Genomic DNA, 26,589 nt, shown 5'->3' with positions numbered 1-26,589 from the left:
CCCCAACTATCCTTACAATGTTTCATTTTCATTTGGCTGTGTTATAAATTTCTATTTTCTTTATCACACACAAACACATACATATGCATACTTATATAGTCTTTGCCAAGGCCTGAATGTTCCTGGTATGATGCCAGAAAATTGCTCTGGTTGCTCTGCTTGTCCACACAGGCAATTCTTGTTTTTGCCCCCAGGGTTTCTTCTCTCATCAGGAACTTCCTGTATATTGCCTACTTCAGAATGTTCCAGTTTCCAGCTTTTTTGGGAGGGAATATAGGACAAGCGACTGCATGTCCAAAAACTAGGCAAAAAATAGTAATGAAAGGTTAGTGTGAAAATATTTGGGTACTCTGAGTAAGCACTGAGGGGAACAGGAAATCAGTTGTACAATCTTTGTTTCCTTATAATTTAATAGTTGCTTTAAGATGCAGAGTTAAATCATAGAACTGCTAGACTGGATCAGAAAGTACTTTTTTAGAATTTGCAGATCAGAAGATATCCAAGAGCATCTGTACCTTTTAAAAATATTAAAAGAGGCTCTGACTCGCCTCTTCCTTTTCCTCTTCTAAAGGTCTTCAGCAAAAGAAAGAAGATGGGCATGGCTGCAGCTTTTATTATGCACGTTATTTTTTTAAAAAATTAAATGGTTAGGAAGGAAAAAGAAATGGTGCATCCTCTAGGATGGGGAAGAAGAGGATGTTGGAAGCATTATCCTTCTGGGTTCAGTTTCAAGTGGGGAAAAAGACACTGGAAACATGGAGGCTGTTGGAGATGGTTTAATGGTGGACATGACCACATGGCTTGGAGCACCAAAGTGATAGGGATGATCACATGCTTAAAGATGTTGGGTGAAGGAAAAGAAGGGCTGAGATGCTGAAAGACCCTTAGTTTTATACCCTCTGTTGGGCCCCACCTTAGTGTTTCTTGTTCCTATGTAAGAAATGTATCCCATTGGCTGTCAGACTCTGAGGGGCGGGGGTCTTAGATAACTTTGTAGACTTTGTCTGGACCACGTGGCTTCACCTGAGTGCTGGATGATGCAATCTTCCCAGGCCATGTAGTGAGATGGATAGAGGCTTTGCTATGTAGAATACTCTGGCCCAGGCCTTAATGGCCTGCCCATTAACAATGGTGGGGGTGAGCTTCTGCTTCTGAGATGAGTTTCTGCTTCTGAGTTTCTACTTCTCTTTTAGGGGAAATATTCTGCCTTTTAAAATATATCCTAAAGTTTTTCATTTTCCTAGGAGTGGGGTGGGTGCTAACTTCCTACAAGGAGACAGTGAAGGGGAGAGCATAGGAAGACCAAGAGAAGGGCAAAACTGGGAAACAATTTGGAGTAGTCAAGAAGGGTGGCTTAATAGGCATTTTGCCCAGGCCTCCTCAATTTGAAGTCAAATTGTAATGTAAACTGAAGACAAGTTCAGGGAAAAAAATTTAAAAAAAAATTGTAATGGAGATGAAGATTCCAAGGGTTTATGATAGTTTGTATTTTTAAAAAAATCTTCATTATTGATGCATTTATACAAACTTAATTCAAGCTCTTCTATGTGTTGGAATTATAATTGTTATGCTTTTGCCTGTTTAAACTGGGGGAAAAAAAACATCTAGCCATGATTCCAGGAAAAGCATTGCCTTTCGTATGCTACCAAGTCTCAGATCTCTCCTTGCTAGAAGTCAGTACAAAGGTCAGAGACTGCCTTGGGAAATAACCTTGGAAGCAACTGGCACCCAGATTCTGTAGCCTCCTTTCCTCTGAGAATAGCTTCCATTTTTTTCATATTGTTCAGTATCTTTCCAACAGCCATAAATCCTTTTCAACCCTGGACTATCTTTTCATGCAGCTATTAGAAACATATGGAACACTTTACAAATCAATGCAGAATGTGAAATAGCTATGCTGTATGTTTATATAGCGATAGTATACAGAGTGCACAGCTGCATCTTCACAGAAACCATTATGTTTATTTTATTTTTAATCCCTTCTCTAATAATCCCTAACATGCAATTCATTTTGCATTACCTTTCTGGCATATTTAGCTTTTCTTTGCAGTCAGGATTCCATTTCCAGTTAAACTCTAGAAGTAAAGGGATTTAATTCTCATAATTTACTCTTTTTATATCAGCTAAAACTAAAACTATATAAAGATCTTAAATAAACAAACTATTGATTAGGATTGACAATCCATTAGTTTCACTTAAGCAGATAATACAATTTTATTTTCTTGTACTGAAATTATTGCATTTAAAAATCATTAGGGCAAGGAAAAAACATTTATGAATTATACTAAACTTATAATAGTTTCTTTGTAATATGTTACAAAACTTAATATTATAATTTTAACATCCAGGAAACTTAAAACTTAATTTTGTTCCTATTTCAATGTTCAAGAACATCATAGCATAAAGCAAAACAGCTTGCAGATGAAAAGAATAATTTTTGTAATAAAAACTGAATTTATCTATTATGTTACTGAATCAAAATCCTGTCATCTAGGCTGAAAAGCATAATTTAATAGTCTCATGTAACATTTACACTGTATAATCACTATTAATTCATGAATATTTGATATATGTATGTATGTATAGTATATACATTATGCACATGATACTTTTATAAATGCATTAGTAGTGTTTTGTACATTGATGACGATGGGAAAATTGAGAGATCAATCAATAAATAGGCAACATGAATGCTGTTTTAATTGTATGTTTATTTTAGAACAGAGGCTCAAGTGAAAATAAAGTATTTCATGAATGACTTCAGTGTGTATTTATCTGCTTTTTATGCCACTGGGATAAACAACTAAAACAAAAAACAAATCCTTGTAGGATCCTCTAATAAATTGTAACAGATTGTGTATCGCTGAATCCTTTACAAGATTGAATCCCAGTACACTGCATGCTAGAATAATGGATTAACCACAAAATGTGAACATAGTGAACCTACTGTACAATGTAATTAATGACACTCTGGTCCATACAAATAACACAATAAATGTTCAAACTTAAGAAACTTAAAATATATAATGGGTATTTATTTATTTTTGTCAATTGCTTACAATATAATAGGTATAAGTAAAAACATAGTTATGGATACATGGATACATATAAGAAAAATAAAAAATAACCTAAACAATAGGACAGGGACCGTAGACACATTTGTGCACTTATGCACGCCCCTACAGACTTCTTAGGAAAGGGGTGAGGTCAATAGTAGACAGTCTAAAGTTAAAGTTTTGGGGTTTGGGGTTTGGGGAAGAAACTACAGAATCAGGTAGAGTATTCCAGACATTGTCACTCTGTTGCTGAAGTCGTATTTCCTGCAATCAAGTTTGGTGCAATTAACCTTGAGTTAATTGAGTTATCTATTGTTTGCTCTTGTGTTGTTATGGGTGAAGCTGAAGTATTCATTGGCAGGTAGGACATTGCAATGTATGATTTTATATACTATACTTAGATTGGACCAAAGACGGTGTAGTTCTAGGTTTTCTAGGTCTAGAATTTCGAGACTGGTGGCATAAGGTATTCTGCAACGAGTAGAGGAGTGGAGAACTCTTCTTGTGAAATATTTCTGGACTTTCTCAACTGTGTTAATATTAGATACATAACGTGGGTTCCAGAGTGATGAGCTATATTTGAGTATTGGTCTAGCAAATGTTTTGTATGCTCTAGTTATTAGTGTAATATTACCAGAGAAAAAGCCACATAAGATTAGGTTAACAACTCTTAATGCCTTTTTGGCTATGTAGTTACAGTGGGCTCTAGCGCTTAGATTATTAGAGATGAGTACTTCAAGATCCTTGACAGAGTTTGGATCATCAACAAGGTCTTAACTATTCATCCTGTATTTTATTTTCTGATTTTTTTTGCCAATATGTAGGACAGAGCATTTATTTGTTGAGATTTGAAGTTGCCATTTGTTTGACCATTCTGATACATAGTCAAGGTCTTTTTGAAGGGTAGCAGTATTGTCTGTGGTGTTGAATAGCTTTACATCATCAGCGAAAAGAACGCAGTTGCTCTTGATATGATCACATAGGTCATTTATGTAGAGTATGAAAAGAGTTGGTCCTAGAACACTGCCTTGGGGGACACCACTGTTGACAGGTACAGAATTTGATAGGACGCTCCCAATTTTGACCATTTGTTGTTTGTTTGACAGGAATGCTTCTATATTAAAATATAGCAATGCATATATTAAAAGTTGTGGATTTATAATATTTTTAAAACTTGTTATTAAACTACAAAGTCAATCAAAGACAGAACATTTTAAATATTAACAACAACATAGAAGCAAAGAAAAAACTATATTATTCAAAAGCAGAACAGCACATGGTTTCAGAAAATAAACATGTTTTCTATAAAGACTGATATTTTTATAAGTATTTTTATTCAAGAAGACAATACATTAAACATCTGTACAGGACCTTCTAAAAAATACATGGATGCTAATTTGGTCATATATTGGGTTGATTTAATGCTCAAAATCATTTAGCTATGATTTTTTTCAACAGGCCATGTTCAACGGCTTCCATGTTTAACATTAAAGTACTATTTACATCTTACAATGTCTTATATCTCTGAATCAAAATTAGGCAGCCACATTGATAAGTATTTTAGCATTCATAACATTGCATGTATGATTTCTACAATGACATGGCATGACATGTATAATATGTATCACTATGACTTTTATCAGACATGGGTCATCATATTATGGATGTATAGTATTACATTAGGTTTCCACCTAAGCCTTCCTCTGAGATTCATGTTGACTCTTGCAGAATTCACACTACACTTGCCCCCATCATCCTGGGCCTCACTGTGCTCTTTCCATGCCTCCAGCTGCTTGTATTCCCTCCCTGGTTATTCACACTTCTTCCCCAACCACCTTTGCACACTCTTCCTCACCCAACAACAACTACATATTGGCTTTTCGGTAAATTTGGTCATTGAAAGCTAGAAGGAAGTTGAAAGGAGGTACTTGCTTAATGACCTACAATCCTCACTTTATGACAGCAGTAGGGATTACTATCACTAACCAATGCAATCTTGTGATGCTGTGCTTTATAATCACATTCCTTAGGGACAGAAATTCTGGTCCCAACTTCATAACATGAAGACTATATTTATATATATATATACCAATGAAAATGATGAGTGTTTAAAATTAAGTTATTTTATAATTTATAAAAATGTACTTTTAATAATTACACAGCAATACAACAATAATAAAGTTTAATTATTTAAATTAAATTAAATTATTTGTTTAAAATCAGTTGACTGAGTTCCATGTTTAATGAATAAAAGAGATTATTATTATTATTATTATTATTATTATTATTATTATTATTATTATTATACACAAAAAACAACAGTATACACAGCAAACGAGATAGTTATGCTGGGTTTCATATCACAAATCACTAGTTGAACACTTCCCAAGTTTTTAGGACTGAGTGATGTAATTAGTGATGGATTATGCAAGCAGATCCCAGGAAGGTGGCCTTCTGCAGCTGACCAATGGTGATCTTGTCAGCACCATTTTTTTTAAGTGCTTGCCTAGGTCTTTAGGCACAGCACCCAGTGTGCCAAGTACCACTGGAACAACCTGCCCTGGTTTATGCCAGAGTCTCTGCAGTTCAGTTCTCAAGTCCTGATATCTGGTGATTTTTTCAAGTTGTTTCTCATCAATTCTGCTGTCACCAGGTATGGCAATGTCAACAAACCACTCTTTTTTCTTCTCCACAATCATGATATCCAGGGTGTTGTGTTCCAAAACTTTATCAGTCTGTATTCGGAAGTCCCACAATAGTTTTGCACTGGGAATCTGGTTCTGGACATCATCATCATCATCATCATCATTATTATCATTATTATTATTATTATCAAAAAACAACAGTGTACACAACAAATGAAATAACTATGCTGGGTTTCGTATCACAAATCACTAGTTGAACACTTCCCAAGTGTTTAGGATTGCATAATGTATTGGTGGATTATGCGAGCAGATCCCAGTAAGGTGGCCTTCTGTAACTGACCGATAGTGATTTTGTCAGTGCCAATTGTTTTTAAGTGCTTGCCTAGGTCTTTAGGCACAGCACCCATTGTGCCAAGTACCACTGGAACCACCTGCACTGGTTTATGCCAGAGTCTCTGCAGTTCGATTTTCAAGTTGATTTTCATATCTGGCGATGAAAAATTATTATTCTTATTAGTATTAGTATTATTGTTGTTGTTATGGACTTCAGAGCTGGTTAGTTCCAACACTAATTGTTAGTTATTTTCAATTAAAGCAAAACTGGTTTTGCATGAATGCTTGTTCACATTGAAGTTTTGTTAGAAATGAAAATTAATTCTAGTCTCTTTAAAAATCATTTATACAGATGCTTGAGTATTCTTGGAAGGAAAATAAGGTATGTTTGGCTGTAGGCCAACACATACTTATGTTTGCCTAAGTTTCATGCTCATATAGCTATGCAATGAGTCAAAGCTTTCTTTAATTATAAATGAAGGCATTTCCTTTTCTAATGCTATTAGCCAAGGAAAAATTGACTGAATTTTGTCACAAAAATCCATTTAATTACATAAGATAGGAACAGCCTTCTAACATTGAGGCTCATTTGTAAGATGAAAATCAAACTCACAGTACAGAAGAAGTTGTTTTTATAGCCAAATAATACTTTATTGCAGCCCCATTTTGAAATGCTAAATACAATACTTTATTATTTTATTCTGCATCTGTTGGGTTTAACAGGCAAATGACTACCCCAAATATTTTTTTAAAAAATAAGCAGGACATTTTTTGTCATCACTATAAGAATTCACTATATGGACTGGCATATCACATTACCATAATGTGAATAGACTAAGATAATTATTTTTTCTCCTTGACTAAATATGCACGATGCCTGTGGAGGTAGGCAAGTTAAGTACATATTATTTCAATATAGTGCAAGGACACATCTCTGCCATTCAAGTGTTTGATGAACATAAAAGAAAAATGATCGCCGGTGTGACTTTTTCTTACCATATACTGGACACTCCTCATGAAATATTGAATCTAATTCATAAATCAATTCCACAAAGGCCATCACAAAGGTCCAATTCATGGCCAGAGATGTCCCTCTTATTTTTCCATAAAATAATGTTTACTGGTCCTAGACAGATTCTTGCACCTTTGCATTCCCCATAAAGGTAGTGTATAATTTTAGAAGGCTTATCCCATTTGCTGTGTAATGAACATTATGCTGTACATGTGATGTATAGCCCACATTGGTTTTTATTACTGCTAAGGTACCTTTTAAGTTGAATATAGGGTTCAAACCCTGCATTATAGAAGGGTCCTTTTTCACCAAGCTGAGTGTTCTTTCTGTTGCCAGTGAATTATTGATAACCACAACCGGGTACTGATGGAGAGGAAACCTCATAAAATAAAATATTCCTTGACTACTGCTGTGGCTATGCGGTTTAAGAACAGACTGTAGACAAATCTCATGGAAAGTCTCAGAAGTGATGTTTGATATAGACTTTTAACTTCAAAGAAAAAAAATCCATTTCTTTAAAGGAATATTTTCTAAATTAGCAGAAATTTTCCTGCAAAAAATAATACCAAGATGAATTACCATAGTTTATGAGACAAATCACAACTTGTAGCATAGAATAAAGCTCAGATTCACAGCTAGTGTGTACTGATTGTTTTTAGAAAAACACCAAATTTAATGTATGATTTATATGGGGGCTAACAGAAATCATTCTTTTCTTATGTAGGGAGGTTGGTGGTGGCAATGGGGACTATCTAGCTATTGTCCTAAAGCAAGAGATAAGAGTAGGATGTGAAGATCCAAATGGAAGAGGTGGTCTAGACATTCAGCAATCTTCCATCAGCTTTTCTGCCAGAAGTATAGAGAGAGTATTTCTACATTAAAATATACTTTAGTTTGCTGCATTCTCAAAAGATGTGCTGATGTGATAGTATTTCTTCTCGCAAAATCACTAGATAGATTTTCTAATACCCTATTGAATATGGTAGCCATTCTGATGGTCTAGTAGTGGTAGCATATCTCAAATAAGCATGGAGATATGTCTTTTTAATGGCATATGGGAATGAACTTAGTAGATAGGGCAAAGACAAATAGCCAAAGGAACAATCAGATAAAAGACAATAAAAGACAGCAGGAATGTGGGTGGGGCAAATGGCTTAGAAGCACCCCTCCCTCTCTAATTTCTTGGGCTGTAAAAGGATATCAACTTTTAAAATAAGAGTGCTTACAATTTATTTATATCTTGGTCATCTGTGATCTACTTTTTGTCAGACTATGACTCCATAATAGTTCTTTCTCTAAAACTTGAAGAACAAAAGATTAAATTTTTATAGGAAAAGAGATACAAAACAGTATTATTTTCTATACTAGAATTTAGGCTGGAGTAAAAGGAATTTCCATGTGTAAACCTTTCATACGGTCCTTGAATTTCTAAACTTGTCCTTGAACTTGTAAAACCCAGTAGAGTCTCAAACTCTTAGTTACTACAGCTGAGATGGACACAAAGCACTTCCAATTAATTCTATATCGAAATGGCAAGTATCAGCATGTTCTCTCTGCTTGTTTTCTTCACTAATTGGAACCAAGCTGTCAACGATTGTTTATTTCATACAACATAAAAGTCACACTTAAATTAAGGGCACAATTTGTATTCTCACCCATCTATTTCTGAATAATAATATTTTCTAGATCAGCCATTTTTCTTGTGTTTGTGTTATTCCATTTAACCGTACTAAAACTAGTGTTCATGGGAGAGAAAGAGACAGAAAGAGACTTGGACTGGTTTATACTGGTTTTTCTACTTGGACTATGAAGCTATTGGAAAAACAGAGGGATCAATTTAACAATTTTTGCTTGAATATTGAAGTACTTAAAACAAATGTTTACCAAAATAATTGAAGATAAATACTACTATTTCTGTCTCTGGTTTTTTTTATGGCATACAATGTCTTGTCCTTACAGATATTTTAAAAAGCTATTAGTATTTATACCATAACTAATTTGATAAAATTAGAGAACAGAAGAACCATCAATATGGCACCTATAGGTGCAAGGCACTCTCAAAAAAATATATATCACATTTTTAATATTCAAAAACAATATTGCATGACTGCATATGTACAGTAAGTACATATACATATTTCCTGCATAAGAAAGTTTATTTTTGACATTTATGCTATCTTTTTCTATTGTGAAATTTTAGGTCACCTGAAAAAGTTTGTGACTTCTGAGGAAGATTGTGTATGTCCTTAATCTGTAGTGTCTAAGCTATATAATAAGAATTTCTCATGTTTTTGCTAATTTCTTGGCTGCAATCTGTACGATTTATGCTATTTTAAATCTCCCCTTCCATTCTCTGATCTGTAATTAACCAACATATCTGTTTTCCTCACATACTAAGCTTCCAGTACTAATAAATTCACACTGAACTGAAAGAACTGATGCTCCATACTTAAATTAATAGAATTAAAGCAGTACGATACATTCGTAAACACAACGTGGATCAAAGTGACTTTTGATTTCTGTGCAGTAAATGAGGCTGTTATGGAACTAGATTCATCTTTTTTCCCTACTTAAATGGGATTGCAAGATGATCTCTCACAATGTAAATCAGGAAGAAATCAGCTTTTCATTTAGTAGTGCTTGGTTCATTAATAGGGTTATTGAGTTATTTATAAACATATGGTATTAAAGATGGGATATAAAATAAATAAATAGCCACCAGCTAAGTACTTTCTCATGAGTCTGGATACAGTGCACTTCCATTTCTATAAAAACTAATATCCCAAATGCAAAAACATCACAATTACTTTTAAAATAATATGTCAGAATAATGCCCTCTTCCTTATTTTGCTTACATTATGTAATTTTAATACTGTTCTTCTGTTAGACTGATCTGGTAAGCTCAAATGCTAATGAGAACATGTGGTAGTTTTAAGGACAGGCAGCAAGAATTGGCTATCATTTAAATTCTATAAAATGGGCAGGAAAATATTAGCATGTAGACACAATTTTTTAGTACTCTTCAATATGCTAGACTTGAAAAAATAAAAATGGATTAGGTTCAGTAATGGATCTTTCTAGAATCCTAACAATTGTCAAAAACGTCAGGGGGTGTCTGCAGTATAGATTTTCTGTAGAGGGCTACATTTATGATATAGATGATGAGAGCCCCATCCCCAACCCATAATTAATGACCATCTACACACACACACACACACACACAAATATTAAGCATATACACCTATACTTAGATGTTTAAATTGCACAAAATAGATGTTCATGCACAAAACAGTTTGATATATTAAATCATTGGATGTGTTTGAGTAATTTATGATAGATCTCTCAAACGAAGTGATATTAACTGAAGAGACTCTGCATCTGTCTATTCATTCTATTAGAATTGCTAAACTACAAAAGCTTCCACTGATTTCCAAATGAAAATAAAAGGCTCTTTTATATCTGAATTATATTAGTTCTTTCAGTTCGGTGTGAATTTATTAGTACTAGAAGCTTAGTATATAAGGAAATAGTCTAGACAAAATTAATTATGACATTAACAACTACAACTTTACTCCTGCCAGAATTAGAAGCATTTACTGTATTTAACGGATCTAAGCTTTCTTAATTCTGTGATTCTAGTCTATGATCCTTAAAATTACTTAACAGAGACATTTAATTCCACAGTATAGAATAAATGTGGTCATAGTTATAAAACTCCAAATTAAAAGCTCATTCTAATAGCACTTGGGCATTTTTAAGGACAATTTAAAAATAGAAATCATATCCAAATTTCAGTGAGTGAGATTTGAACTTCATGAGTACTGTGGAAAACAAATGCTTATTTAACACCTTCTTATGTGTTAAGAAAATCAAGGTGGCAAAACTCACCTTCTCCTGTTCCTATTTTGTTAACTGTCTCTCAGTGCCATCTAATTTAAAAAGGTATAGCAACGATTAAAATGAGTGCCCCAGCAAAAGCTGACTGCTTAAATAAAATGAATATAAACGTGGAATATGCTGTGACTGGTTGTAGAATTAGTGAAAGATACTACAAGTGCAATAGCCGCCTTAATGGCAATAAATATACAATTTGATCATATCTGACCTTCCTGTAAAGAATCATACTTTTATAGTTCTATATAGTTTTTCAGCAAATTTAAGGCCTCTACACTGATAATAAATATAATTCTGTTTACTGCATCATAAATTTTGTGGTTTTAAAATTTGTACCAATGTCACCATATAGGTATATTTTCAATAGTGCTACTCTGTATAAGTTTTTTGTCTTAGAGGAAAAGTTGAAACAGCACTGAATAATTAGATATTGAAAAATATAACTGTCTAAAAAGACATATTATGCTTAGTACAATTACAGCCTGCAGTTTAGAAATACTGAACGTAAGGCTAGATAATACTTAAGTATGAATATTTTCCCTCATGTGGTACATTAGTAATTGTTTCAGTCACTAAAATGGAACATCACATTGAAATCTGAGAATTGCATACAATTTTATATCCCAAAAGCAGGGATGGGAATCTACCGGTTCGGACTGGTTCTATAGAACCAGTTGTTATGATTCTGCCAGTTCAGAGAAGTGGCAAATTGTGCCTCTGGCTGGCCCTGCCCCTCTCTGCCCGCCCTTTCCCGCCCCACCCAATCAGTACTTAACACGCATGTGCGACATCACACGCATGTCTGACATCATTGACTGCATTCTCCCCTGCCCAGTATCTCAAGGTATTTTTTCCCCTCCTGACTATCAGCTGTTCCAATGATCAGCTGTGCCGGGATCCCCCTCACTGTCTTACTACTTTACCCAGGAGACTTTCCTGAGGACCAGGTGGCAAAAGGGGGCACCTGGGGGGGGGAGCTGTGCAGCCCCTCCCAGGCTCTGGTTTTTGCCTTCCTGGGCCCCAGAGAAACCTTCTGGGAGCAAAAACGCTCCCCTCCAGGAGTCTTCCCTGAGGCCCAGGAGGCAAAAAAAAGGGGGGGGGGGATGGGTGCTGCAAAAAAAGGAAGAAGCCACGCTCATCCAGTCACCTGGCCATGCCCACCTAGACATGCCCAACGAACCAGTTAAAAAAAATTGAATCCCACCCCTTCCCCAAAGATTATTTAAGTAGTAAACCTTTCAGAGAAATGTAAGGAATATGTGTTTACTTACACAATTGGACAGATCAAGTCTTTCAGGCATTGTCCAAAGCATACAGAATATATTTTGTTTGTAATGAATATGTCAAAATATCAATATACAAGAATAATACTCAGTTTGATTGTGACACCAGTCAAGGTTTCCTGTTTCTCAGTGTACATATATTTTGTCAAAGCTGACAGAGTTGGATATGTACTCAATATAACTTTTAGTCATAGTTATGATTTCAAAATAGGCCTATGACAGTTCCTCTAATATATATGATTTATAATATCTGTATCTGGACAAATATACAAATATTAGCTAGGTACAAGTAATCCTCGATTTACAACCTCAACTGAGCCCAAAATTTCTGTTGCTAAGTGAGACATTTGTAAAGTGAATTTTGCCCCATTTTATGACCTTCCTTGCCACAGTTGTTAGGTGAATCAGTGCAATTGTTAAGTTAATAATATGGTTGGTAAATTAATATGGCTTTCCAATTGACTTTGCTTGTCAGAAGGTCATGAAAGGGAATCATATGACTCCCTGGACACTGCAGCTGTCATAAATACGAATCATTTGTGAAGCATCCAATTTTCATCACATGCAATTATAGGGATGCTGCATGGGTCATAAGTGTAAAAAATGGTCATAAGTCATTTTTTTCAGTGCTGTTGTAACTTTGAACAGTCACTAAACAAACTGTTATAAGTTGAGGACTACCTATATTTAGTACCTTAGTATCATAAATATCTATATTAGTCTTGCAACTGTATAAAGCTATAGTACTATTTTCGCCATTCACTTTCACTCTCTGCTCTGTCTCTCCCAAACACATGCACATTTTAACTTGGAAAATGTCAATAGTAGTAAACTTGACAAAAGAATCCTAGGAAGATATATTCATTTCCTTAACATTTTCCCACCTATGCCCATTACTCTTCCCATTTTTTTCTGCCAATTGTGTTTTTCAATCCTTGCATTCTACGTGAGGTTTTTTTTTTAAAAAAAATTCAGATGACCTAACTTCAAAATGCAAACTATTTAGGAACACTGGAAGGAAACAATTGGTGTATACAATTTAGGAAAATGAAAATTATGCTTTTCACTTTTCTTCCAGCTTCACTGTCAATGAGGGATATGTGTGCATGTGCATGTATTTAATTTTTCTTAAGCTCCAATAAAAATTTACAATCATTATACAGATTACAGTAAGCCTCGTCTCACTAGTTGTCAGTTATTATTAAGCTTTCTGAAAATGCTCCTTGAATAATTATGAAAGACTGACAAAGATGATTAAATGTTATATAAGTGCTGACAACAGAATAGCTGAATAATTGTTTAATTTTTATTCCCAAACAAAGGACAATTTTAGAATGACTTGTCTGTGGAATTGAAGGTGATATTTTGTATGCAAGTCTATATACAATTAAGTAAGTGCCACTTTATGAATTTATGTAGTGAAATATCATGTGACCACAATAGGCTTAAAACTTCACATTATGGTAATTAAGGAAATCAAAGCAAGTTGTTAAGCAAGACATCATGTGACCACGAGCTATGATTTTACTATTGGCTTCTTCATTGACTCTGCTTTTTGGAAGCTCTTGTGAAGGTTGCAAATGGTGATAACATGACTATAGAATGCTACGATGCTTGTAAATATAAGAATTGGTCATAAAGTTACTTTTTCAGTGCCGCTACAACTTTGAATGGTCATTAAATAGGTCAGTCATTAAGGGTTGTGTAACTGTTATCATTTAGGATTGCTACACTTTTATAACTAAATCAATCTTAGGATGATTTGTGCTACTAGGTTGCTCCAGTTTAACTCCTCCTAGTCACTATTTCTTGAGGCCAGAAACATACAATGTGTTTTTCTGCCTTCGGGAAATGCAACTCACTTGGAAAACAATCTCTTTTACTTTTGCACATCCAAAGTAGTGTTTTTCAACTTCTACAAAGTAACACTATCTGATTTGGCTACAGCCCTTTGTGGTAGCAAATGTTTCTATTTTACTTGGGCGGTTTGCTATCTTTTCAAAGGACCTTGAATGGTGAATATACGTTTATTTCCGCCCCCATTGTTTCGCCAGTGGATTTATGAAAACTGTTGCTATTTACTAGAATAATGAAAGGTACTTTTCTCTTTATTATAAATTTATGAAAGAAAATCATGAACAGCTAATGGCTTTTTTCTTTTTCTTTTAAAGCTGGTGGAATTGACAAGAATGCTGCCACTTTCCCATTCTAGCCCAAGGGACATTTAAAATGTGATAAAATTGTAGTACAACTCTCCTCTCAAAAGCCAAAGAAGGCCTGGACCATATGAACAAGAAAATCAGAGAAAGTGAGAATGTTGATCTCTTTCTGAACATCAAAAAGGCCAAATGCATGATCACTGCAAGGAATGGAAACATCAAAATAGACTGTGAAAATATAGAATGACTAGAAAAATTCATTTTCCTAAGAACATTCAAAGCCATGAATGCAGCCCAGAAATAAAACATCAGATTGCATTGGGTTGCACAATGATGAATATGAGCTGAATATGGAAAAGCCAGGGCATCAGCCTGGCAATCAAATGTAGATTAGTTTGCTCTATTGTGTACCTATGGTTGTGAAAATTGGGCCTTAAATAAGCAAGACAGGAAGAAAATCAACTTATTTGAGCTGTAGTGACCAACATGCAAATACTGGAGCGAATAATACTAGACATGTCACTAGAAAGAAACATCACAAAACTTCATCTCATTTATTTTTCCATAATTCCAAGGGCAATCACTAGAGAAAACAATTATGCCTGAAAGAATTAGTTGTAAAAGGAAACCAGGCCACCAAAAAATATGATGGCTGGACAAAGCTGATACCAACCAGAGCATAGAAAAACTCAAAAAAGCAGTCCAAGATTGAAAGATGTGGAGAGACCTGACTCATATAATCACCAAGCATTGAACATGACTGAATGGCTAAAATAATCATCCTCATTAAAATTGTGGTTTGCACTTTCTTTTGGTTCCTTAAAAAATAATTCACCTATGTCCACTCTAGGCAGGAAGGTGTCAGGGAACACATTAGATGGTGTTCCATACAAAATGCTATCAATGGATACCACATGTCCTAACGTCCCGTCCATGGAAAGATCCTTGCTTTCCCAGTAAGGGTTGGACTAGTCAAACACCAGAGGAATGCATCAATCCAATCTATGATAAGCAGCTAGGACAGAGTGCCAGGCTATCAGCTTACCAGAAGTGGAGAAAGAGGCTGAAATCTGGAAATGGTTTTCTTAAGTCAGTTTCATTTTCAGATAATTTACTTAAAGGAATCAAGCAACTTACACAGCTGTGGGGATAAACCTTTCTGATAGAAAAAGTCAAGAAATAACAAAATCACTTCAAATGTTTGTTTGTTATAGACTTTATTAGAGAAATCTAACTTTTCAATTTGAGAAGTCCAGTCTTCCCACCACCCTTTTCTGAAAATTCTGCTAAATAAAAAAAAAATCAGACTGGAAAAGAAATCTTTATAATTTTAAGCAATTGTAAGATGTGTCCTGTTTCTGCAAAAAAAAAAAAAACACTAACAAAAAAAGAATGTTCCTTATACTGCACCTTCATTTATTAAAAGAAAACAAATATAGTATTCACAATGGAATCAATGAACACAAAGCAACTAAGTATGCATATTCATGCTGCCTTATTGGAACAGGCAGTTTAAATGTAGAATAAGGACTATCTTTGCAGATAAATTGCCATCTCTTTGGGATGTGCAATACTAATATTGAAGGCTGGGCATAAAACTTTCCTACACATTCATGGCTATCTCAGCACATTTTCAAAGTTCCGGAAACCTTGAAAACAGAGCAAAGATCTGCACTAAAATCCTAAGAAGTGGTTGTACAATTTCTCCATCTCTTATTTCCTACCGGATCTTGTTGACTACTACAAGATAAGACACTTGAATTGTAATCTTATCTAATCTGGACTAACTGTCTAGATCAAGGATCTTCAAATTCGGCAAGTTTAAGACTTGTGGACTTCAACTCCCAGAATTCCTGAAGCTAACATAACTGGAGAAGGAATTCTGGAAGTTGAAGTCCACAAGTCTTAAAGCTGTCAAGTTTGAAGTCCCCTGCTCTAGATCTTCTGGATCGTTTAGGGAGAATTATCTAAATTTGTATAACCCAGATCTGGTAGGTTTATTCTTTCTCAGCGGGTTTCAATGGGAAAACGCCACTTTCTTTCTGCCTCTACCTCCGAGTTTTCAAAGTTATCGAGAAAAGTCCCTTTCCGCAATGATAGCAGCTATTTTTTAAGGACAACTACTATAAATTGGATTACGTTTTAAACCAAAAAAGAACCAATTTAGCGTTTCTTTCGAAGTCGAGGTTTCATAATAGAGACGCTTTACGACTCCAATACGAATCATTTCTTTCAATTTTGCGGCAGTCAGTTTGCGCATGCGCTCTGCCGTTAGCGAGGATACCGGTGCTGGAGACATGGCGGAGCTCGAGTGAGTTTTGATACATAGGAAAATCCATTTCCATCTCCCAATAGGGGGCAGTTTTAGAAAGTTCGTGGGACTGTACATTCGTAAATAGAGGCTAATGGAAAGGGTGGGTGAGTTTTCGCCGAATCGGGAGAGAAAGATCGTTGCGGGAAAACCTTGATTTCTTAGCAGCTGTGCCTGAATGGGACGGGAACGTTAAATGGACCAAGATTTTGAACGGGTGGCTTAATTCGTGTTGGGCCGAAAGGTGAAGCAGAGTAAAGTTGTTTGACTTAAAATGCTGGCTTTTTCAGACAGAAAAGCAATAGATAAAACCCCTGTGGAAAATCGGGCCAAAGAAGTATACAGGTCCAGATGCATTTAGCCATAATTTCGATAGGTAAGGTACTTTCCATCCCAAAGGAGAATTTATATGTAAAGTTTCTCATACGACATATACAACCAATGGGTATTAGTGGGACTACCAGGGGCTATTGCTAAGTATGAAGGTCTGTTATTGTCGGTGGATGTATAAAATAGCTTATTTCTTTTAAATGCAAATGCACTGAATTACACTAAATAATGCTTGCTGTTTCTTTAGGCCTCCAAAGAAGATTCCTTTGGTACCAGAAAACATCCTAAAGAAGAGAAAAGTCTATCAGGCAATCAAGGCCACCCAGGCAAAGCAAGCCCTCCTTGACAAGAGAAAGGTAGGGGGGTCTCCTAATGTAGGGCAAGCCATGTTATAAGCTCGGTAAGCTGAAGAGCCTGGATTGCTTTGGGCGGGAATATTCTCAAACAGGATTGTTTGGGACTGAGATTTAGGAAAAGCAAATACCAGAACAAATTCTTTTTTTAAAAAAATCAAATTTAAAAGAGATGAAAGATGAATAAAGACATAATAAGTTGTATCATGCTCTCTTTCTCAGTTGGTTTACAAGAATTGATGTCACATCTGATACATTCTGAGGTTTGTCTTCACATTTTATGGCTCCTTCTCCAAGAATAGGAGGTGTCTCATCACTGTCTCTTGCAGATTGATGCTTACATTTCACAAAACTTAAACCCTTCCACTTTTCATGCTCCTTATTTATAAAAACCTAGTTATAATATTCATGTATTTGTACGAATCATGGTAGCTTACTGAGATCCAATTCATTATAGTAATTAGGGTCATAGACTAGAAGTAAGAAACACTGTAGTCCTCACTTAGGAATGAAAGCTTGCCAGTTATTCTTCTTTTAGCCCAATTTACTTCACAGTGTGGTAGTGATAACAGAGAAAGGAGTATTAGGTATGAATGCCACACCTTGAGTTGATCAAAATAAAAGGTCAAAATAAAAACCAATACATAAATACTGTGATTGAATGTTGTGGATTTCATAAACATAAACACTTTTTAAATATGTCAATTTTTGCTATAACTAAAACTTTTGTTTCATCAAAAACCAGACATATTTTTTTTATTTTTCACTGTCCCACTGTTGTTACTCCTTTATCCCTTATCTAACTCTTAGATCACTATCATTGGAAACTTTAAAAAACCCTTATTCTCATTAAAATTGCAGTATATAAATAGCAATGCAATGATTTAAGGTATGTGGATTTTTTAAAAAAAAAATTTTTTAAAAAAAAACTTGTTTTTGTTTTTTAACAGCATCAGAGTGGAAAACAGATCAGATTCAAACGCCTTGAAGTTTTTTTGAGAGACTCACAGAGGAAACATAGAGATGATGTCCGTCTGCGGCGCATGGAACATAAGCCTGGGCAGATGATAATGCCTGATGGACACAAACTGGCATTTGCTGTACGAATTGCAGTGTAAGGAACACTTCCTTCTTGTGTTTAATTATATTAACAGCAGTTTTCTCCTACCGTATATCTCTAACAATATGCCGCCCCCAGTAGGAAGACCCAGCATGTTTTCTAGGCATAAAATGAAATTAAGCCCCTCCCCCCAAATTTAGGCCTAGTTTAAAACATGTGAAATTGGGGGGGGGGGGAACTTGTCATTAAGAGTGCCCCGCAAGCAGCTACGCCTCACCATCAGCCATTCCTAACAGCCAATCATGGTGGAGCACGGAGGGCTCCCTTACCCCTCCCTTACCCAGGTCAGCAGGTGGGCGGCGTCAGCGTGGGATGTCCGGCAGTGTTTCAGCCGTTTCTCAGGCCTCTGTAGCTTCCACGGTTCCCACCGGTGCTGGCGCCTCTCGCCAGTGCCGTCTCCAACAACAGCGTCTGAGTCGCTCCCGCTTTTCCCCTGTCCCCGTAACAACAGGAAAAAAAACAAAACATTTTGAGGTACGTGGGAGCACTGCGCACTGCGTTTTGGTTTAATCCCAAGCGGCTGGGTGGGCGTGAGAAGAGCTGAGTGAGCGTCTCTGCTGCTACTATCCTTGGTGCTCCAGCCTTGGGCTCTGCAAGTTCGCAAAAGTCCCAGTATGCAGCCCGTTCCTGCATTCCAAGCGCCTAGGCTGAGCTGCAGCTGTCCCTCTCTTGCCAGCGCCGTCTCCAATAACAGCGGCAGCAGCGGCAGGAACCATGGAAGCGTTTCAGCTGCTTCTCGGGTGGGGAAGCAGCCTCCATAACTTCCACAGTTCCCACTGCTGCTGCCGCTGTTATTGGAGACAGCACTGGTGAGAGAGACAGCTGCAGCTCGGCCTGGGCGCTTGGAATGTAGGAACGGGCTGCACACCGGGACTTTTGCAAACTTGCAGAGCCCGAGGCTGGAGCACCAAGGGTAGCAGCAGCAGAGACGCTCACTCGGCTCTTACGCCCACCCAGCCGCTCGGGATTAAACCAAAACGCAGCGCGCAGCGCTCCCAGGTACCTCAAAATGTTTTTTTTCCCCTGTTGTTACAGGGATGGGGAAAAGCAGAAGCGACTCAGACACTGTTGTTGGAGATGGCGCGGGAAGGGGGGGGGAATTAATTCACTCCTGAAAAGACATCCTAGCTGTTTTTTTGGGGCTCAAAAAAAACAAAACAAGGCCCGGCCTTATTTTGTGAGAAACATGTGCTTCTAAATGAATAAAAATAACCTGATGAAGTAAGGGTAGTATTTTCTCACCAATAAGGGATTGTAAATTAGTTATCTTATACAGTGGCTGCTTCCTGCATTGACATATTTGTGGGAAGAATGCCCCCCCCCTCTCTCTCCCTCTCCGAGTTGGAATTGTTAAGGACTGGCAAGGAATTTTATTTACAATATTAAAATTGCAGATGACTACAATCTATTCTTTATGTAACAATTCTATTATATCTAACTATGGCTGTAATAAATGATTTGATTTGATCTTGTGGAGTGCAGATCCACTTGCTTACATAAATGACTACTTTTTATCCCTGAGCTTAGAATAGTGGAGACCATTCTGGATAGTAGAAAAGGTGACAAATGAGTAGTAATACAAAGACAAGCATCTCATCCCCCCCCAATCTCCAGATTGAGCATCTAAATGCTGGTGTAGCAATACACATCACAGTGATACTGATAATAATCTTTAGTGTTACCTAGTAATAGCATTCAAGATTATTAACTGGGTACTTGACATTGAATACTCAATTATAAGATTTATACAAGTATTTAAATATAACTTTCTGCTTTTTGTCTTTTAACGTATCAGACCTTTAAATCAGGCCATTTTATACTCAAGTTGATGCTTTCTATGTGTCTTTAACTATAATTTCTAAAATTCCAGATGACATGGAAATTCTTTGAGCCAGAGTCTCAGATCATTGTAGGTTAAGGAAAGACATGAAACCTGAAAATAATTGCATATGTTGTATCAAGACACCTATGCCTGAGAATTAACTATTGAACTAAAAGGATTTTAGCTTTGCAGTAGTATTGTGCACCATTGACAAGATATCCATGTTATTTTTTGTTGTTGGAAAATCCAAGATGCAGATTTGCCTAATGACAATGTTTACTTCTATTGATTTAGAATTAAAGGAGTCAGCTCTCGAGTGCGACTTGTAATACAGAGGCTGAGGTTAAGAAAGATTTACAGCGGCACATTTATTAAATTGACACCAGCTTCATTAAAAATGCTGCAAACAGTGGAGCCTTATGTGGCATGGGGGTTAGTATGTAATTTTTGTTACATAGAAATATGATTAATGGTGATGCCTAAAATGGATCACAGCATAGTTCACAATTTTTCTTCCATTATTTTCCTAAATAGTTGCTGTTTTTTAAATTAAGTTTTTGAATCATGCTGTGTACCTATGTTGTCTTTGGAAAAATATGGTCATCTGGAGGCCAAAAACTTTGCAAAATAATGAGTGAAGTACAATTATAAGAAGATATGAATGTTTAGTGATTATTGCCAAGCAATAAACTGGGATATGTTGTGCAAAGTTTGAACGGAGTTGTTTTTGTTAATGTTTTAATAATATAGTGTTTTTCTTGGTATTCAAAAACATACTAATAGGTTATAAGTTTACTATTTTTATTATATATGAATTATTGGGGTATTGAACATCTTCAAATTTGAATCATGGTAATAAATTGATGGAACAATCCAAATTTTAGATGATAAGTGTTGTCACGTTGGAAAGTTGACATATTAAGCTGGCAGAAAGGAAATAAGAATGGAGATTATGTGCATGTTTTTGAAAGGGCAATTTAAAATGAAATTCTCACAATTGTTCAGATTGTAAGATATAAAAATGTAATGCCTTAAAAACAAAAGCTAGGTAGCAAGAATATATAGTATAGTACTTTCCTTTTTGGATCAGTTTGGACAAATAATTCAGTTAAGATTATGTTGTAAATTGTCTAGAATTTTTTGTTATTTCCAAAATTATTACCAGGTTTATATTTACACAGGTATCCCAATCTCAAATCTATTCGAGAGTTGATACTGAAACGAGGCCATGCAAAAATCCAAAATAAAAAGGTTGCTTTGACAGATAATGTTCTAATAGAAGAACATCTAGGTAAGATAACAAACAGCATGGGATGTTGGGATAGTGTTTCTTTGCAATCTGGTGAGGATTGAAGGGGATTTCATTTCCAAAACACTTTTTTTTCTGTCCATAGGAAATCATGGCATTATTTGTCTGGAAGATGTTATTCATGAAATTTACTCAGCAGGAAAGTACTTTAATGAAGTCAATAATTTTTTGTGGCCATTCTGTCTGTCCGTTGCTCGGCATGCAGCCCGTAATAAAATGGGATTCCAGAAAGAGATTGGTAATCCTGGATTTCGAGGCAATGATATTAATCAGCTCATACGTCTTTTGAACTAGATCCAGGTAGGTACTGCACTGACTTGCCAATTGTTGGGTTCTAAACGTATCAGCTTACAGCACTAGACCGATATGTCAAAAATAATCTTCTCAAAAATTATACTGGTTAACCATTTCTGTCAAAAAGATACCAATGTGTTTTTGGAGTCAAATTAAACAAGTTTTTTTTTTCAGTCTTGGCAGTGGATTCTTCCTAAAAGTGCACTTGTTCAGAAAGGTAATTAGTTAAAGCTCATCTTTCAGTATGTTCCATTAGCCTTCCCCAACCTTCCTTCCTTCTGTATTTTGAATTAGAGTTTCAATAATACTGATTATTGGTTTTGTTTGCTGAGTTCAGACAAGAGTAGATAATAGCCAAATTAATCGATAGTGTGGTCAGTTATAAAGCAGAACTCTCGAACTGTTCATGCAGGTCCCTGGTTAATGATGGCAGTTGGGACTGGAATTTCCATTGGTCAGCAATGTTGTAAAAGTGCAACATCTTGCCACTTAGTGAAGAAAATTCCAGAACTTTCGGTTGCCTTTGTTAAGCAAATCACTGTGGGTCATTAAGCAAGGACATCACTTGGTTGCCATTGCAGCCTGCTGCCAGCTTTCTTTGTAAGGTAGCAAAGGTTGCAAATAGCAATCACATGACTGGGGCACTGCAACAACATAGTTGCGAGCTGGGCACCAAACATCCAGATTGTAATGTGACTGGGGACACTGCAGCTGAGATAAATACAAGGACTGACTAACTACCACTTGGTTTGACATTCTTATATATGTCAATTCACTGAACAAGTGATCATTAAATGAGGACTATATTCTGTTATCCTCACATGTCATGAAGATCCTAATAAACCACAAGCAGGAATCGCATAAGATTCAAGTCAGATTATTCAATTGTGTTATATTCTATATAACTCCAATGGTATAAATCACTGTACCTGAGGAGCTGTCTGACCCCAATGGGATCCTACCCCACCTGTGCCGGCTGAAGGGACTTACTTGGGACTCCTTTGGCCAAGGAATTCTGAGTGGCGGGATCCAGAAGAGCCTTTCTGCTTTGGTTCCCACCTCTGGACATCATACCGTACCTCTTGAGGTGAGATCTGTTTCCACTCTTTTGAAAGAGCCTTAAAATCTGGCTCTGCTGATCGACCTGGGTCCCAGATTTGGCTGTGCCACTGGAAGTGGTTAATGGATTAAATAGAAGATCCCACCTCCACTCCATTGTATACTCACCTTAACTAATTCTGTTAATTGTATTGTTACATTTACTTTGTAATGTTTTATTTCTTTTAAACTTGCTTTCAGTTCAATGTTAACATATTTTCTTAGCATTCCTTGTCAAAAAGTAAATTCATTTCGATGCTTTTAAAAATGACCTGTATTGTTTTTCAGAAAATTCTGGAAGGCATCTATTTTGTACTCCATGATGTACATTCATTTTCCAGAAGCTTCTAAGATAATGCAGCATAGTCATTTCATATTTGGAAGAGGAAAACAAAGGTAATCAAGCAACTAGGCTTCAAGTAAATTGATAGGATCAACAAGAGCGAAGTATGATTATGTATATTGAACATGGAAAAGGAATTTGTAAAATCTCGGACGTGAAGCATCTACAATTTTTTACTTCCAAATTAATATGTAAAGGACAATGGAGAAAACTTAAATGTAGAAACTGAGGGACAATAAGCAATGCAACTTGATGTACACAGATTTCCCTACATGTGTGTAAATACAATTTATCTAAAATTATAAAAGTAATTGTAAAATATTCTTTTAAAAGTTAAAGCTTTTGTGCTTGTGGCGAGATGGGCAGCAAACAAATTTAATAAAATAAATGAAAATATAGGTACTCAATTCCTTTGGCTCAGTTTATATACAAGTTGAACTACGGATGAACACAAAATAAAGTTTTATTTTGAACCTAGAACAAACCATTGTGTTTAGAAGAGAATAGAAGAGAATTATTTATTGGCCAAGTGTGACTGGACACAAGGAATTTGTCTTTGAGTTCTGTAGAACAATTGAGTCAGTCATGGTTTGACAAAACCAAAATAATGTGCTTTGGTGATACAAGATTCTAATAAAACAAAATCCAGAAAAGGCAAGGTTGGGCTATGTTGCTCCACTGCCCCCCCCCTTCCCAAAAAGACTTTACTCCTCTCATTTTCTCCTTTGACAGCTTTTCTCCTCGTATTTTTGGTTTTTCCTCCCTCACATCTTATCCACTACTGCCTAGAGAGTTTTTGTTTACTGCTTATAAGGCTTTCTATGCATGTTCTGTTTTAGGAGAATTTAAAACAAAAGTATTTTTATATAGAAGGGATTCCTATAACTTTCAAAACTTTATTTCAAATCAGTCTGGATCTTAGACCATTTGTAATTTTCCAGAATAAAAATTCTAATCACCTTTTGCTGTTTATTCCCAAAAATTTTTAAACGTTTTTAAACTTGTGTTTAAAACTTTTTGTTAAGGATTAACAAAAATAGCACTTTACTGTTTATTCAAAGCTTTGTTATAACTGAAAAGCAGTTAAATAATATCTAAGTGATTAGAAAATGAAATATGTTCTTTTGAAAGGTGTCAGTCTTGATTTGAGCAAAAGAGGGCTTTCCCTAATCACCCAGAGCTCTAAATTTGTAAAAGATTGCTGTCTCCTCACAAGGAGCAACTATATGGAATACTTGTGGATGATCTCAAGTTCTTTCCTCGTCCATTGTTTATTCTGTGTAGCCATATTCAAATTGCCAATTCTTCCCTGAAAGTCCAGAGTTCAGTTTTCATATAGGATTTATAAAGTAGATTTATACCATTCCAGTTACAACAAAAGACTACCACCTTGAATCTCCATTTTATAGTTGTTTACTTATACTAAAACTCTTATTTGCCCTATTGCAGTAGTCAACATTGGAATATTTATAACATTTTCAACAGGTACATTTTTAACTTGCAGGATGTGTTTGTATCCAATATGCAAAATCAGTCATTTGAAAGAGAAGTACACCATCTTTGAGTTCTATGGTTTTATGTATCAGGACATAAAAAAAATAATCTGGTCCTTAATTCTTAAAAGTAGGTAAATACAAGCTCAGAGTAAAAACAACACAAGACATATACCATGTCATCATTTATTTTACAAAAAGCCAAAATGGAAAGCCGTGTGTAAAAAAGCTAAGTACACCTTATGATTCAATATCTAGCAGCAATAACTATTTTTCCCCATTTTTTTTGATAGTTACAATAATTCCATCTTTCATATAGTGTGTTGACTGGGTACATATATCTTGTGCTAACATAATTAATACTTTTAACCAATGTGGCAATAATCACATTTTCTTTGTAAATCATAAATCATTTCCTCTTATATTTATTATCTTTATAACCATCTTGACTAATTTCTTTATATATTCATCTACTCAATTTTAACTTTGTTTTATTTTCTAACCATTTATAAAATAAATCCTGTATCATATAATATTGTTTCTTCTTTTCCTTTAATTCCAGTGTTAATCTATTCATCTCCGCACATTCAAATATTTTCTCAATCATTTTTCCCTATGCTGGTATTTTATCATTTTTCCAATTCTGCACAAGTACAATCCTAGTTGCTGTTAATATATGTATAATTAAATATGTTTCTTCTTTGCTATAACATTCAAGTACCATCCCTAATAAAAATACTTTGGATTCAAATCTGTTTCTTTATCATTTTTCCAACCATGTGTGTATTTTTGTCCAATCTTTTAGCTTCTGTGCATGTCCACCACATATGGTAATATGTTCATGATGACACTTCCAGCATTTGATTGTTTATCTTTAAACATGTTTGCCAGTTTTGCTGGTTAGCAGAAATCATTTTCTGTATGATTTTATCAGTCTCTCACATCATCGTGGAAGAATTTGGCCCACTCTTCTTCACAACATTGCTTCAATTCATTGAGGTTTATGGGCATTTGTTTATGCACAGAGGTCTCACTATGGCATTTTAATTGGGTTGGGGGCTGGACTTGGACGGGGCCATTGCAACATATTTTTCAGCCATTCTGTTGTAGATTTGAGGTGTGCTTGGGATCATTATGCTGTTGTATGACCCAATGTTGAATAAGCTTTAGCTGTCAGACAGATGTCCTCACATTTAACTAGAATACATTGGGTTAGAATACTAGAATAGAGGAATTCAGTTGACTCAGTGACTGCAAGGCATCCAGGTCCTGCTGCAAAACAAGCCCAAATCACCACCCCTCCAACGATCACTATGCTTGACTGTTGGTATGAGATGTTTCATTTCTGCCAAACATGTCACTGGGCATTATAATCAAACATCTGTTTTCTCTACAAAATTTTGTGATTTGTAGATACAACTTGGCAAACCTAAGCCATATTGCCATGCTCTTTTTAGAGAGAAGAGGCTTTGTCCTGGGAACTCTTCCAAACAACATATACTTGATCAGCCTTTTTCTAATTGTACGGTCATAAACTTTAAAATACTGAGGCCTCTAGAGTCTGTGATGTAACTCTTGGGTTTTTTGCAATTTGAGTAGTGCACCGTCTGACCTTGAGAAGAATTTGCTGGATCATCCACTCCAGGGAAGATTGGCAACTGTCTTGAATATTTTCTACTTGTGAATGATCTTCCTCACTGTAGAATGATGGACTTTGGATTGTTTGGAAATGCC

The 26,589-nt window shown here is 35.7% G+C and overlaps 1 protein-coding gene across 1 annotated transcript; it reads left to right on the top strand.

The window, feature by feature from the left end:
- The first annotated feature begins 16,574 nt into the window (after positions 1–16,574).
- On the top strand, positions 16,575–23,769 carry RPL7L1 (ribosomal protein L7 like 1). The gene is made up of 7 exons (XM_026697975.2): positions 16,575–16,693; positions 17,271–17,379; positions 18,327–18,490; positions 20,613–20,750; positions 21,500–21,609; positions 21,713–21,927; positions 23,308–23,769. Exons 1-6 carry the CDS (start codon positions 16,641–16,643, stop codon positions 21,919–21,921), a joined length of 783 nt encoding a protein of 260 aa, XP_026553760.1. The 5' UTR covers positions 16,575–16,640; the 3' UTR covers positions 21,922–21,927; positions 23,308–23,769.
- The last annotated feature ends 2,820 nt before the right edge of the window (positions 23,770–26,589 follow it).

This window comes from Pseudonaja textilis, chromosome 6 (genome assembly GCF_049901715.1).
Source record: "Pseudonaja textilis isolate UNSWEBS1 chromosome 6, rPseTex1.2, whole genome shotgun sequence".
Classification (NCBI taxonomy): domain Eukaryota; kingdom Metazoa; phylum Chordata; class Lepidosauria; order Squamata; family Elapidae; genus Pseudonaja; species Pseudonaja textilis.
The sequence above is the reverse complement of the archived record's forward strand: the minus strand, read 5'-3'. Positions and strand labels throughout refer to the sequence as shown.

Bases quoted from the DNA above. Each gene is read 5' to 3' on its own strand.
- RPL7L1 (XM_026697975.2), top strand. From the start codon at position 16,641: ATGCGCTCTGCCGTTAGCGAGGATACCGGTGCTGGAGACATGGCGGAG. The intron at 16,694-17,270 runs GTGAGTTTTGAT...CTGTTTCTTTAG, and splicing joins GGAGACATGGCGGAGCTCGA to GCCTCCAAAGAAGATTCCTT. The intron at 20,751-21,499 runs GTTAGTATGTAA...ATATTTACACAG, and splicing joins GAGCCTTATGTGGCATGGGG to GTATCCCAATCTCAAATCTA.